This window comes from Glossina fuscipes, unplaced genomic scaffold (genome assembly GCF_014805625.2).
Source record: "Glossina fuscipes isolate IAEA_lab_2018 unplaced genomic scaffold, Yale_Gfus_2 91, whole genome shotgun sequence".
Lineage (NCBI taxonomy): Eukaryota > Metazoa > Arthropoda > Insecta > Diptera > Glossinidae > Glossina > Glossina fuscipes.
Window position 1 is genome coordinate 758,827 of NW_023998445.1, and position 15,161 is coordinate 773,987.

General features: G+C 28.2%; 2 protein-coding genes across 2 annotated transcripts in view; both read right to left on the reverse strand.

Annotated features, from left to right (window-relative positions):
* Positions 1 to 463: 463 nt before the first annotated feature.
* Positions 464 to 1,204, reverse strand: LOC119638600 (transcriptional regulator of yeast form adherence 4-like; the record flags this gene model as incomplete). Its single annotated transcript, XM_038035467.1, is given in 2 exon segments — positions 464 to 1,058; positions 1,061 to 1,204. Coding segments are annotated over 2 exon segments (639 nt in total), but the record flags the coding sequence as incomplete, so codon positions are not given.
* A 10,432-nt stretch (positions 1,205 to 11,636) lies between these two features.
* LOC119638601 (longitudinals lacking protein, isoforms A/B/D/L-like) overlaps positions 11,637 to 15,161 on the reverse strand; it is a 4,707-nt gene continuing 1,182 nt past the window's right edge. The window contains exon 2 of the mRNA XM_038035468.1: positions 11,637 to 12,727. Within this exon, the coding sequence (XP_037891396.1) occupies positions 11,637 to 12,727 (1,091 nt within the window). The remainder of the gene's footprint in view (positions 12,728 to 15,161) is intronic.

The following is a 15,161-nucleotide window of genomic DNA, read 5'->3' on the forward strand; positions in this document are numbered from 1 at the left end:
AAGTCACAAAAAACCCTTACATTGAACTACAAAGAAATCGGAAAAATAATTCTTTGTAATATTTTCTCTAAAATTATAAGCTAAAGAAATAAGGCATAACTTTGAGAGATTGATCTAATAATTTAAAAAAAAAAATAAATAAATAAAAAAAAATATATCGAGAAATAACGAAAAACTCACTAGCAGTAACAAAGTTAGTGCTGTTTAAGCAAGGATAACATTGTTTCTTCGGTCCTAGTATTTCTTTGAGCATTCATCTACCTGCTTTGAATTTTTAAGGATTTATGAAAAAAAAAAAAAAAAAACAATTGTCTATAATATTGATTAAAAGAAAAATTATTAAAAAGCCTTGAACAAAAAATGAAAAACGGGCTTATTTCACGTTCAGACAAGTTTCTTAAAATATTCTTGAAAATTTTGAAAATAATTCTTTTTTTCTGTTTTATTATTATTATTATTATTGTTTTTTTTTTTTGGCTTACATGCACCTGCCTTTGAATTCTCTTCAGGTTTTTTTTTTCAGTTTTATTTTATTTACTGTATTTATATTGTCCATTTTCCTATTATTCTGCATCCTCATCGTAGTCATCATCATCCTCTTCACTTTCTTGCAAAATTGGAACGGCCGTTATGGTTAAATCACGGCTACCGAAATCAAAGCCCAACTCACGCATAGTAGTGGCCGGCATTAACGATGAAGAACTTAAATTTGATGTACCCGTTCCCAATGAGATTGCCGGTATTAGTATATCGTTGGCAAAATCATTATCATGATCGTATCGCCCACCGTCGCGTTCATCGCTTTCGTCTTCGTTTCGTATAACAAATAAGCATTCCTCGTCGTCCCGGTATTGCTCGTATAGTTCGCAGTGTTTACGTTTCGCATGACGCAGTACGTGATCTTTACGTCGCGAACGATATTCGCACGAGACGCATTTATATTTTTTCTCTTTTAAACAATATTTGCGTACATGTTCTTGCAACTTTTGCACCGATTTGTAAAAACGTTTACAATGCTTGCATTGCATATAAGCGTCACGTTCTAATGCGTTGCTGTGACGTTGCTGTTGCTGCTGCTGGTGCTGCTGCTGATGATGATGTAGCTGCTGCTGTTGGTGCTGCTGCTGCTGCTGCTGCTGCTGGTGGTGTGCTTGTTGATGTTGCTGCCCAGTTGCAGTACGTTGTATAATGGTGTTGTTGTTATTTAAATAACCAAAAGAGTTATAGAGATCATTGTTGGCGATTGAATTTAAATTATCGTGACCGTTGTTGGTGTCAACACCAAGTAGACTGCCCAAAATGGGATAAATATCTAATGGTTGGTTGAAGGAGGTATTCGTTGGTGATAATTTTTGGAATAATATTGGATTTGTGGAAGTAATGTGATAGTAGTAATAGTAGTAGTGGTCATGGTGGTGGTGTTGTTGTTGTTGGATTTGATGCGATGAATCATTTTTTGGTTTGTTTTTTTTTTTTTTTTTTGGTTAAATTAATGGCAAACAAAGTTAACGTGGTTTTTTTTTTTGTCAAGGAGAGAAGGAAAAGAAAAAAGAAAAAAAAAATAATAAAAAATATAAAATTTTAAATTAATTAAAACAAATTAAAAAGAGAAATTAAAATGAAAAAAATATTAATAATTAATTATTTCATATTAACTCTATTAAAATACCCACATTTTATTAATTATTTAACCTTTATTGTCTAAGATTTATTTTGAATTAATTTCTATTTACGATGGGTTCTTTTTTCTCATTTCCCATTTACACAAGTGCTTTATTATTATTATTTTTTTTTTTTTTTTTTTGATGATGATGATTGATCGATTGATTGATTGTGATTGTTTTGTGCTCTTGTTCTTGTTGTTGTTGTTTATCTTAATTGTTGCGATAAAAGAGATAAAATAAATGATGATGATGGTGATGATGATGATGATGATGATGATAATGATGATAAAATGAATGCAAAGCTTTTAAGTGGTTATTATTTTATATACACACAAACTTTATGAATATTCTATAGAAGATAGTGGTTGGTGATTATGGTGCGGTGAAGATGGTGTTGGTGATGTTGCTTTTGCCAATGCTGTGTGTAGGCCATATACAACGCTAACAAAATTGTTGATATTCTCAGCAAAAAAATAAATAAATAAATAAAATAAAACAATAGACAAAAAACAAAACTAAAAAGATAAAATTATTTATAATTGCTTATAAATATAAAGACTAAGTAGTGATGGTCTATTACGACTTTTATTATCTTTGCTTTTTTTTTTCTTAATTTTTTCATTCATGTTTATAAAAAATTATTTTGAAATTCTATTGGAATTATACTTCAAGTTATGATGATTTTTGTTTTTTTTTTTTGCCGCAAGACTTCTCGAAATCTCCCTCGAATCCATTTTCTCGCTCCGTTGGTATATTTACCTAAAAGAAAAGAAACCCATGTTAGTGAAAGTTTAATTTATTTCTAAAAATATAAATTTTTACTTCACCTTAACCTAAAAATCAAAAAAAAAAAAAAAATTCAATAAAATAAATTATTATTATTATAATTAATTTAGCTGGAGAAATACATTTTGAAGATTAAAATCTTAACGCATTAGCATCTAGAGCATTTAAGATTTGAACCCACGGGTAAATTAAAAAGTTAGTTACCGATTCAATTTTTTTGACCTAAAAAAAAATTATAATAATAATGATAATAAAAATTAATTGCATTAACTTATAATGCGTTCAGTGAATTAATTATTATTTGCATTAATTTTCAGCTTGTAAACTGCAAAATTGTTTTTTTCCCTCCTACTTGAAGTCGCCATTTTCAAGATAAACGCTTGCGACCTATTCTTATCATCACCGTGGCCGCGCCCATATAGGGGACATCCCCTGAGTGGCAAGATATCATCAAAGGAATTGATTTCAAACATATGCTTGAAAGATTTTTTGTTTTTTTGATTTTTATTGTGTGCTTCTTCTTGTCTCGTATGAACGAAGATATGTTCGCCCCGAAGGCACACAAAACCACTACAGAAAAAGTTTCTTTATGCCACGAATCTCTTCTATGTAGAGTAATTTTTTAGTGATAAGGAAATGGTAATATGGCTCATATTTATATCGACTTGGCTCTATATAGAAGTGTATTAATTCGGTCCAGCTATGGTTTGCAAGGTACAAGACTTTAGACCAAGTTTATTTGCAAAATTGATCTGAAACTAGAAAATTATTAATCAAATTGAGTTTTTGTTTTTTTACAATTTTAACGACTGCACGGACTTACAGTTACGGCTAAATCACTTTAAGCGCTTTCCATTGATCAGATTGACGGTTACGTCTAAAAGGATTTGAGGGTTCTCAACTGATCAAGAATGTTACAAGGGGAAAGACTAATCTAATAAGTAACAATAAATAATGTAAAAATATATAAATAAAATATAAAACGTATAATAATAATAATAATGTTAAGCAATAATAATAATAATAATAAAACAATAATAACTAAATAAAATAATACGACAGGAACAGGAAAAACAAAAATAAATTACGTGTATTCACACATTATAAACTAGGATTAACAGCTTCGGTAAACAATTTCATTACGGGATGAGAACATTAGTACTATGGATGAGGTCTTGTCCATTTTGTTTCGCCGCAAGTAGAACCTCAATTCGCCTACGATTCTACAAAAAGGGAAAACTAATTGTTTAAATTTTTGCAAGGAAACCACAGAAGACGATTAAAAGAATCTAAAAAAAATGAAATAAAATAAATAAAATGAATAAATAAATAAAAAAAATTACAAGTATTTGTGCACAATTAAGTGCAATTAAATTGATAAATTTTTAAGAATACTAACCTGCAAAGACATAATAAAAAAAATAAAAAAAATACGCATAATTTTTTTTACGCTTTTTTTTTTTTAAATACGTATTTTTTTTTGTTTTTTTTTTTAAGGAAAGCTTGGCTAACTTTACAGTATTCTTTGGAAAATAGCTGTTTTTGCTTTTTTCTTTTAAAAAATAAAAACCATACAAACTTTTTAGTTTTATTTTTATTATTATTATTTTTTTAAGTATATTTTAATTTTTTGTTGTATTTTCATCATGTTTTTCATTCATCGTCTTATCTAACAATAAAATAAGAATAATTTTTTTAGATTTTCGTTTCGTTTTTTTTAGTTTTTTTTTTTTTTTTTTTTTTTTTTTAAAAAAAAAAATAATAATAATTACATAAAATATTTAGTTGTTTTTTTTTTTATTTAAGATTATTTATGAATATAATTTACACAAATTTCATTTACTGCAAAGTTATTATTTATAATTTTTTTTTTTTTCGTTTTAATATATATAAAATATATTTTCTTTGTGTTATATAAATTTTTTAAGGCGTTTTCTTGTGTTTCTTTTCATTTTAAATATATATATATATATCTATTAAATTTAGTTATTTTATTTTATAAGGATAAAATATATCAAGTTTTAACTAAGTAAATTAAAATTTAAAAAAAAAGAAGAAAATTGAAAATGATTGTTAATAATTATTTGCGCTTTAAATATATTGAATATATGGATAAGAGAAAATAGTTTTTGTTTAACAATTTGTGTTTTTATTTATTAAAAGAAAGCTAAAAAAAAAAATTATTACAAATTATACTATTTTTAATTTTAGAATTTTTGTTTCTTTTATAGCTTTTAAGCTGTTTAACAAATCAAGCAAATGTGAGGGGGATCCTTTTCTATTGCATCCAGTTGGGATTTGGGTGAGAATTTATCAAAATTATCTAAAACGTGCTTAAACTATTTTTGCATTCTTTTTATTTTTTTATATTAATGTATACACGTTTTAAATTGTTTTTGTTTCTTGAAAATTATTTATTTAAGGCCCGTTTTAAACTGTGATATTTCTTTAACTTTTTTTTTTAACTTTAACTTTTTTCTGTTTTTCAACAACAATCACATAATTAATACGCATCACAAAATGTTTCATATATTTCTTCCATCGATTTAAAGTTTTAGTTTTTCTATTTTTTTTTTTTTCGTTTTTTTTTTTTAATTCATTCACAGCTCGTTTGTTTTTCTGCTTTTATTATTATTATTCTATTATTTATTTTTTTCTTTATTCAACAGAACAGAAGAAATTATTTAAACTTATTTTTATGTGTGTGTGTGTGTGTATGTGCAGAATTTTTTTTATTTATTTTAATCATTATATTAGCCCTTCCAAAGCATATATTATAGAAAATGAAAAGAAAATTAATTCATAGAAATAAAAAAATCCCTGCGCATACATTATTCTTAGTTTAGATTTTTATTATAATTTTTAGAATTTGTTATATTTGACTTTTAAAGCAAAAAAAAGGAAGGAAAATTAACTTGTTTTTTTTTTTTAATTAATTTTAAGAAAAATTACCCTAATATTTTAAATAGCGTTAAGCAAAAGGCTGAGTGTCGATCGCAAACTAAGGAGACTGATGAAACAATGACAATTCTAGCCAACTTTTCTGTCTCTTTTATTCAAACATAAATTTGATTTAAAAAATGGTGGGAATACTTCTTTTAATAATTTTGCTGGATTGCCGGACATAGACTCTCTCTCTCTGTCAATGTAAAGAAAACTTTCAAACAGAACTCTAATTAAAAAGTTAACAGAAATTCTTCCTTTAACAATTCTGCTGAATTGACGGACACTCTTATAGACAATTAAGATTTAACTGACAATTCTGCGAACTTATTTCACAGAAAGTGTATACATATATTTATTTATTTTTTTTTTTTTTTGCAAACAAGTTAGTTCCTTTTTAAACTTTATTAAAAAAAAAAAAATAATAATAATGAAGCCAAGAAAAAAAGTAAACCTATATATATAAAAAAAAAATAGTTAAACTATATATATATATATAACCACAACCTTAAGTGAGAAAAAAAATTATATATAAAACATTATTATAATTATATAGATTAGACAGATATGCATACAGACACATAAGTATAAAGCATTTATTCATGAATTATAATTTTCAAAAAAAAAAAAAACTATGCAAGAAATTAAAATTAAATAAAAATTGAAAAAAAATATATATATATGTTTAAAAAATTATGCAATTTTTTTTAGAATGACTAGTGGGAAATTGCACAGAAAAAAAAAATAAAAACATAAATGTCAATTATTAATTTTTTAAAATTTTTTTTTCCAAAAAAAAAAAATTAACTTATGGTTCTTTTTCTTTTAATTATCTTCGCTTTTTTTTGCACGAATACTGACCGAAATTCTTATATAAATTTTGTTTTTTTTTATTATTTTCGCTAAGTTCTGGTTCAATAAAAGCCAATTAAATTAATAAAATATAAAAAAAAATTTGGAATAAATCACACCGAAAGCTATTCAAGGAGTAAAATAATAATAATAATAATTTTTTTTTTGATATATTAGGTACACAAATTTTGAATTCAAAACACATAAATAAATAAAAATAAGATGAGATAATTTTTAATAAATTAAACATGAAAAAAAAGAATTTAAAATTAAGCCGTTTATTTTGAAAGAGGATCTAATTTGTATTTGAGTGAAATTATGATTTAATTATATCCTTTAACCTACTTTCTCAAACAAGAAGATCGTGACGTGAACCTATCGTTCTAGAGATGCTGTACAAAGTACATTGTTCAATTCTTAAATAGATAACTGTACTATGATGGCTGCGCGACTTCACGGATCCTAAGGGATCAACTACCGTCTTGAAGACAATAGGTACGTACGCAAGGACTAAATGGCCGTGAGGTCCAGTATGCACATGATTGTGGAAGAATGAAAACATAACAATAGGGACAACCATCCGTATATCAATCTATCATTACGGGGGCAATACGTACGCAAGAAATGATTAGACGATCTTGTGATCCTGATGAATGAAAACGAAAGAGTAGGGACACCTCTTTGTTTATCAATTTATCGTGTTGAAGGCAATGCATACGTATGCAATGGCTAAGGGGCAATGTGAACCAGTACGCACGTAACTGTGAAGGAATGAAAACAAGGAGAATATTATATTATCGCTTGCCGAGCTATTGCAGATCATTACGAGACCTATACCTGATACTGTAAATCGAAAATGACTTGAAAATGATGATAGCTGCCGTCGGAAAAGACGAACGTCTTTCAAAAACTAAAAAAAGAACTGCATTGATTGACTACGACGATGCAATTTACTAGAATCTGATGCATTTTTGCTATCTGTTAAGACATATGAAGAGCAATAATTTTAAAATATAAAGTAACAAAATTAAAATTCTCGAATATTAAACCAAGGTTAAGTCACTTTCAAAATTAACGGCAAATAAGGAAAAAAAAAAACACCGAAAATAAAATAATATTAACATAATTTTTTGCGCCATATTTTTCTTAAAAAAAAAAAAAAACCTTAAATTCTTCTTTTGTTTGTTTTATGTTTTGTTTTTAAATTTATGCTCAAACGATATTAACATACAAGAGAGGATTTGGTTGCTATCACATTTTCACAGCACAAAATCGTTTGTGTTTGTTTTTTCTTTGCATAAATTTTTTTTTAGAATTTTTCTTTCTCTTTTTTGTTTGCATAGATTTTGAAGAAAACAAAAAAGCATAAAAACAAAAATTAGCTGATATTTTTCATTAGTAACATATATATATATATATATATGGTATATATATGGTATATGCAAGAATATAAAAAGAAAACAAATTATAAATTATAAAATTTTTTTTATCCTTTTTTTTCTTTAAAAACGTTCGTATTAAATCTATTAATAATAAGTTAATTTTATAATTTAAATGTTATTATTATAATTTAGTTATTTATTTTTTTATGTTATTTATCTTTGTGTTTGATTTTTTTATTATTATTATTATTATTTATTTTTAAAATTTATCTTTTATTGTATCACATTCCAATAAATTAATTTTTTTTCATTATTTCTATTTTTTTTTAATTATTTCATTTTCTATGGTTTTCGTCTAACTGTGACTAACTGACTGACTGTGTATTTTGATGGTTGCTTGACTAATTGTTATATATGATTAGCTGACTATTGACTGTGGCAACATAAGCGAGTGTCGGATTTTATTATTTTATTTTAGTTTTATTATTAATTTATATAAATTTTTATATAAAAGCAAAGTTTTATAAAACGAAGAAGAAGAAAAGAAGAAGAAGAAGACGAGTCCAATTAATGAAATATTAAGTAAAAGTTATTTCCTCTGAGAAGGTAATAATGCATTGATTGAGAGACAAGGTACACATTGCACATAGAACAACATTTAATTTCTTTGAAAGAACTTTCTAAATTTTGCTTTACCGATATACTTCCAATCGTATTCTGAACAACATCACCGGGAAGTCATAAGTCCAACGACATTTTTTGATTGTATTTTTCGTGACTTAACAATGTTATTTACGTATGTTCCAGGGCGTAAATTTTTTTCTGGAGATATTTTTATGAAATTTCTTACGTTGACATGTCTTAAAAATGCTTCGGATCGGATTACTTTTTCGACCACCTCCAATACAAAGAGTTCTTTTGAAAAGTCGTTATATGAAAAAATGTGTTAAGTGATGCGCCGTGCCATAGTATAGTGTTTTTTTCTTCAAACTTCGGGATTCGTAATAAGAAATAATTTCCAGGGTTTAGATTAATGTCTTCCAAGATATTTTTTAAGAGTTTTTGCAAAGGAATTCGGATGTCGTTTACCTCTTCACTAAAGAGAAACCCTCTTGACAAATAAGCGCAAAATTTTGGCTCTTTGTCATATAATGCAAAGAACTGGTACCAGCATTGAGTTCTCTCAACAATGAAGTGAAGTCTCGAAAACGAGACACTTGCACTTTTCGCTTTAAGGAAATAACAAGATAGTCAAGTTTCTTAACTAAATGAATAAGAAAGTTAAAATGAAAGTATTGAACCTTGCTGGGTCACAGATTTTTAAAGAATACGATAAGAATTCGGAAATATTTTTTTTTTTTTTGTTTTAAATTTAATTAATGGAATGAAGTAAATATAACTATTTTTTCGTTATTAATCGTTTGCATAAAAAAAAATCAAAATCCTTTAATATTAAAAATTTTATAAAATTATATATTATTATAATAATAATAATAATAATAATAATAATAAAGATTAAAAACAATACAACTAGAAAAGCTATCAAAGAAATAGATTTTATCTTTACGATTATATACAAAAAGGAAAAAATAGACATATATAACGTTAAAAAGAGATCGCAAGTGTAAAAATTAAATGTTAAAAATTAAACAAAAAAAAAAAATTTTTTTTACATATAACGGTTATTTTTTTTTTTTTTTTTTTTTTTTTTATTAAGCTTTGCAAGTTACCAAAATTTTGCGGAAATATATATATAAATGAAGAAAATATAAAGAAAATGAATTTAATTATAATTTAAAAAGGACGGCCTTTAGATATTTTTTTTCTTCCTTTCATTTCTTATATTTTCAAAAAAAAAATTTTTTTTCTTTTTTTTGTTGGTTTCCATTTAAGTGCAGCTCATTTTGTTTCATAAATAGTTTGCAAAGCTAAATGCAAAGATTTTTCTATATAAAGTTAGTTATTTTTTCGATATTTCTTTTTTAAGATGTTTATATATGCATATATATCCGTAAATACATATATATATACATATTATATACATATAAGTGGTTGGTCTGGTGTGTTGTGTAAGGAGGTGTAAATATAATTTGTTTTTTTTTTTTTTATATTTTCTTCAAAAAAAAAATATTTATCTAAAATATTTGAAAGTTTATCGGGGATTGTATTTGCTCTTTGCGTAGCAGTTGTTTTTGTATTTACAGTAATTATTATTTTACTTCTACTTTTTATTTATTTATTTTTTGCTTTATTTCACATTTCCATTTCCAATTCCACTACTCTTTTCCGATGGCTCTTTGTTTTTTCAATCGCCTTTTATTCTTTAAAACTTTCTTGTTTTTCGAAATCTTTGTCATTGTTTGACTAGTTATAACTACAGTGTGTTTTAAACACAAGAATCACAAGAAACTAAAAGTGCTTACAGACCCTTAGCCATTAAAAAAAAAAAAAAAAATGATTACATATTTTTACTATAAGTTTACAATATATCCTTCTTTTTTTTCTTTTTTTTTTTTCTTTTACCTTTTCGCTTCGTCGTTTTTTATATAAATATTTTTTATTTATATATATATATATATATTTGTTTTCAACGGTTTCTACTCTTTTCATCCACATTTTCTCTATCACAAGTGGTATTCAGCATATGCAATAATATTCAGCCAAAGAGGTGTACTTTCCCTTTCTCTTTGTCGCGCATGTTCAGCATCACTTTCGAACTGTACATACCTGAGATATGAATATCTTTAGATTTTTTTTTTTTTATTTTAGTTTAAAACAAAGTACACCTTTTTGTTGCCATTCTATCTTTTTCTAGGTTTACATCTATCTCACACACATATTTATTTAGCTAATTTTACCTCTCTCTCTCTTCATTTCTGTTTATAGTACTTTCTATCTATATCTTCGTCGCTCTCTTTCTTTTTCACTTCGTTTAGAATATAAACTTACTTTTAGTAAAATTATTCGTTCATTGTATGTAATCTTCCTATCTCGCTCTCACTCTCTACTGCGCTTATCTTCTTTCGCTTTTTCTATGAATTACGCAAAAGTTACGGAAAAGCAATCGCTATTGCAACTATGTACGCGATTTCTCTTTCTTTCTCTTAAACTGGTGCTGTTAGATTGTTTGTATTATTTGTTGTAAACTGTATTTTTTCTCTTTTTTTTTGTTTTTATTTTTTGTATTGCACATTTAGTTCTGATACTTAGTTTTAAATTGTTATGTAAGTAATTAATTAATTTTTATTATTTATTAAACTTAATGATGACTCTATTTGAAAATTTTAATTTTCAAAAAAACCTAACTCTGCGTAGCTTTAGATGCTATTTTTGTTAAGGCAAGTATTGTATCAAAAAAAAAAAAAAAAAAAAAAAAAAAAAAATATTCAAAATCAAGATTAAAAACAAAACCCAAGAGAGTAGTAAATATAGAAAAAGAGAAGTTTTCAAGAATTATTCGAGTTTCCAGAGAAAACTAAGAATGCAATTAAAAAACTGTGAAAACTTTCTTTTAAAAAAACTACGTATTTAAAGTTTAATCAAATGCATAACTATTAATGTTATTGAGATCACTGCGTTGTAAGAAGAAAAAGATTACAAATTAATTAAAGATTTTCTCTGGCACTCTTAAGCTTCTGATTCCCCCTCTATCTATTCTATTTTTTTTTTTTTTTTTCTTCTTTTCCGAAACATTTGTAAGCAGAAAATCTAAGCACGACTTAAAATCCTCAAAAAAAAAAGAAAAGAAAACGTCACACCGCGTGTCCTGGTAAAAAATGTAGATTTAAAGGCTTTCCTTTGTTTCACTGTTTTTTTTTTAGGGTTATTTTCATAAAGCTTGACTTAAAGAATGGATTCAGTTTTTTTTTTTTTTTGTTTGTTTTTCTTTTAACTAATTTTTAAGCTCTTACGTTTTTGTCTCTATTTCTCAATTAGAAGCGCGAAAACGATAACGCGTTATTGTTATTAGTGTCTGAGAATTGTATCGTATTGTCTGTCATCGATTATATCATCGATGTTGATGAGTGCGCATATGCAATACTAGGTTATGCTTGTGCTTAGATTTCTTGTGACAAATGGGACACTCAAACTTGGGTTCGACGCCGCACTCGAAGCGCACGTGTCGATTAAGACTGTGCGGTCGGGCGTATGAATTGCCGCAACGATCACATGTGTAAGCCCCACCCCACGATGTGTTAGAATTATTGCCGCCACCGCTACCGCCAGTGCCGCTAGATCCAGGAGCGCCTGCGCTATTGGATCCAGAGGCACCCATAACACCGCCACCAACGACATTACCGCTAGATGTAGGTGTATGGGGTGCTACAGCACTTGAGGTAGAAACACCTAGAGCCGTACCGGCGGCATTGGTAGCGGTACCAACAGAAGCTGGCCCGCTTGAGCCACCCACAGCAACTGCAGCAGCCGCAGTTAAATTCGTTCCGGCACTGCTGCTACTATAGCGGCGTGTAGGGGTGACAGCTCCAGCCGCTGCAGCCGCATGTGTAGGAAAATTCATTAAGGCATGATGGCTATGCTGTTGATGTAGAGAATGACTCGACCCATGATGATGATGCGATGATGTCGCTGCGGCAGCTATACTTTGTAAGGCAGCATGTTGCAATTGTGTTGCGGGTGGCATACCGGTCGATCCTGCGGTACCACTACCTATAACCGCGGCCGCCATAGCGGCAGCAGTTTGCTGATCACCAGAGGCTGCTGCAGCAGCAGCTTGCTGCAGTGCAATCGAGACGAGGTTTAATTTAAAGTGACTACTCAAACGTAAATCGCACGGTTGCTCACTATCCTCATCGTCCTCTTCATCATCCAAATTACAACCACTCACCCCATGACCGCTGCCGACATTGCTTACTGCCGTGCCGGCCGATGTTACTGAAACTTTTTTTTCTATACACATTGTAGGTATTTTGTCTTCATTATCTTCATCATTAGTAGAGCTTGGCTCAAATTTTATTACACTTGAACCTGGTGCGACGGTGGCAATAGGACTGCTTAGTGGACTCACTTTTAAACGCATTCGGGGACGTTGTGGTTGATGTTGCAATGCAACATTGCTACTGTGCGTTGGGGTAAGTGAACCTACAGTAATTAAAATATAAAATATAGAAAAGAAATAAAAGAATATCAATTAATTGGAAAAGGGAACAAGAGTAAATGCGAACTTTTGAAAACTATGTAACAAAAAAAGTTTGTCTTTAATATCAAATAAAAAAAAATATATATATATATATTCCTGACACCTTCTTTTTCCTTTTATTCTTTTTTTGTTTCTTTGATTCTTAACTATTCATACTCAAAGAGTGTGATTCAGTGGCAGAGCGAGAGAGAATGTTTTATTGCGGTGAGATGGATATTTTTGTGTTGCGGATGTAATGATTAATTTTCAAAACAAAAAAAAAAAAAAAGTCAAAACTTTGAAAACTGCAATAATTTCTTTACTTCCTTTATTTTCTTAGTGAAAAGCTTTAAAGTAATGTTTCGTGTTTATGATTATTAGTAAGTGGAATATGGTGTTATGTGTTGCACACAGAAAACAAAAATACATATACATGTTATGTTCATAGTCAGTATTAAATACGAATTAAGTGACGTTCATAGTGTTGTTTAAGAAATTTGTTTAAAAAAATAAAAAAAAAAAAAATAAAAAAAATAAAAACCAACTGAAAATACATTTTAACGAGTGAGTAATAACAGTTAAGTGAGAAGAATTTTATTCGATTTTTCCTTTTTTTTTTTTTGTGTGGCTAAGACACGACTTCTCTTCCGCCATACAAATTTTTAAGCAATTGAAATGGCTTCTATTTCTCCATGGACCACTTGCAAAAATGTAGCGCTGTCTTATTCATCGATTCATGTAAATTCTGCGAAGAGGCGATGGAAATGTCTCATCACATCCTATGCGAGCCATCTACAGAATTCAGATGTCAAATGGTTGGTGAACATTTTGTAACACCGCCAGGGATTCCGTATGACGTTCCAAACTTAAGAAGGTGGCGGGATTTATAAGAATGCTAAAGCTGAAGGGCTCAAGACATGGGCGAGTGCAATAGATCTTCTTAGATCGCAGTGTGGATTGCCCGGTAAATTACAATTAGAACAATTAGAATTATTCCACTTATAATATCCAAGAATATGCTCAAGATGTCCCAGAGAAATTCATATATTTTGATGTAATGCGCCCTTGCAGTTAAGCTATGTAGCTGTAAATGCTTGAGATTTCATTTATATACGATTTCTCTATAAACTTTTCAATTACGCATAGACGAGCAAGGTCCAAACAAAAAAAAAATTTGGATCAAATTTCAGTGAGAAGTTTAAATATACGTTTACCTTCGGAAGCATAAAATGGATGGAAAATAATATGTTAATGCTACTTTAGCAGTCCAGCTGGACGGACAATGAACGAAGGATAACCAAATTAGTAATATTACGAATGAAACGCAATAAAATAGAGATTTTTTTCGACGGCTTGACTTGGTTTGGATAGAAAATTAACTTTGGTTGAGAATGCTTTTATTAATAACCTCGCTAGGTTAAGATGCAAATATTTTTTGAACTGCCTAAAGCGTATTCCCCAAGGATCCGATCATATATGCACAAACAAATTATTAATAATACGAATGAAACGAAACAAGGTAGAGATTTGTTTCGGCGACTTGGCTTGGTTTGGATAGAAAATTAAATTTAGTTTAAAAATTTTTTCTTAATAACCTGGCTAGGTTAAGGTTCAAGTGTTTGTTAAACCGGCTAAACGGTATTCCGATAGATCTGATCATATGTGTGCGGCATTTATTTTGCGCTCCTCACGTCACGTTATGTCTACACGTACGTGAAGCTTTGCCAGCTGCAATGTAATGCAATGCTGTGAATAGAATGGAAAAGTCTATCGTATATATATCAAGCACACGCACATATGTATATATTTTACTTGAACATTTTTTTGTTTCCAAAACATCTGTAAGCGGATAAAGGCACATTGGACTCAAGCCGAAAATAATTTTCGTCTTAGTTAACTATCATTAGTTAAATAATTTCACTTTATCAAAAGCACAGATGTACACAATTACTACTTATTTACTTATCCTTTAAAAGTTTTGCAAAAATCCTACATTTTTTTTTTTTTTTGTGAAAAAATTATTTAAAAATAATCTTGAATTTGAACAAAAAATTATAACAGACGCAAGTTTTTTAGGAAATTTTCTTAAGATATTTAAATATAAGGAAAATTTTATAAACATATTTTTTATGGATATTATATATAGGTTTTGTTTTTTCTTCCAATAGAATTTTAAAGGAATTCGTGTATCTAATTCAAATTTTTTCTATTCCTTCCATATGTCAAACGACTCTTGCAAAGAATTATTAAAAATGGACATTTTTTTTTGGTTTTATCATAAATTGTTCAATCTAAAGCGTTATAAGCAATTCGATTTAATCTATTTTAAATATGACTTGTTCTTGGGCTAAAATATTTCAGTCAGTTCATCAAAACATGTTAAAAATTGATTACTGG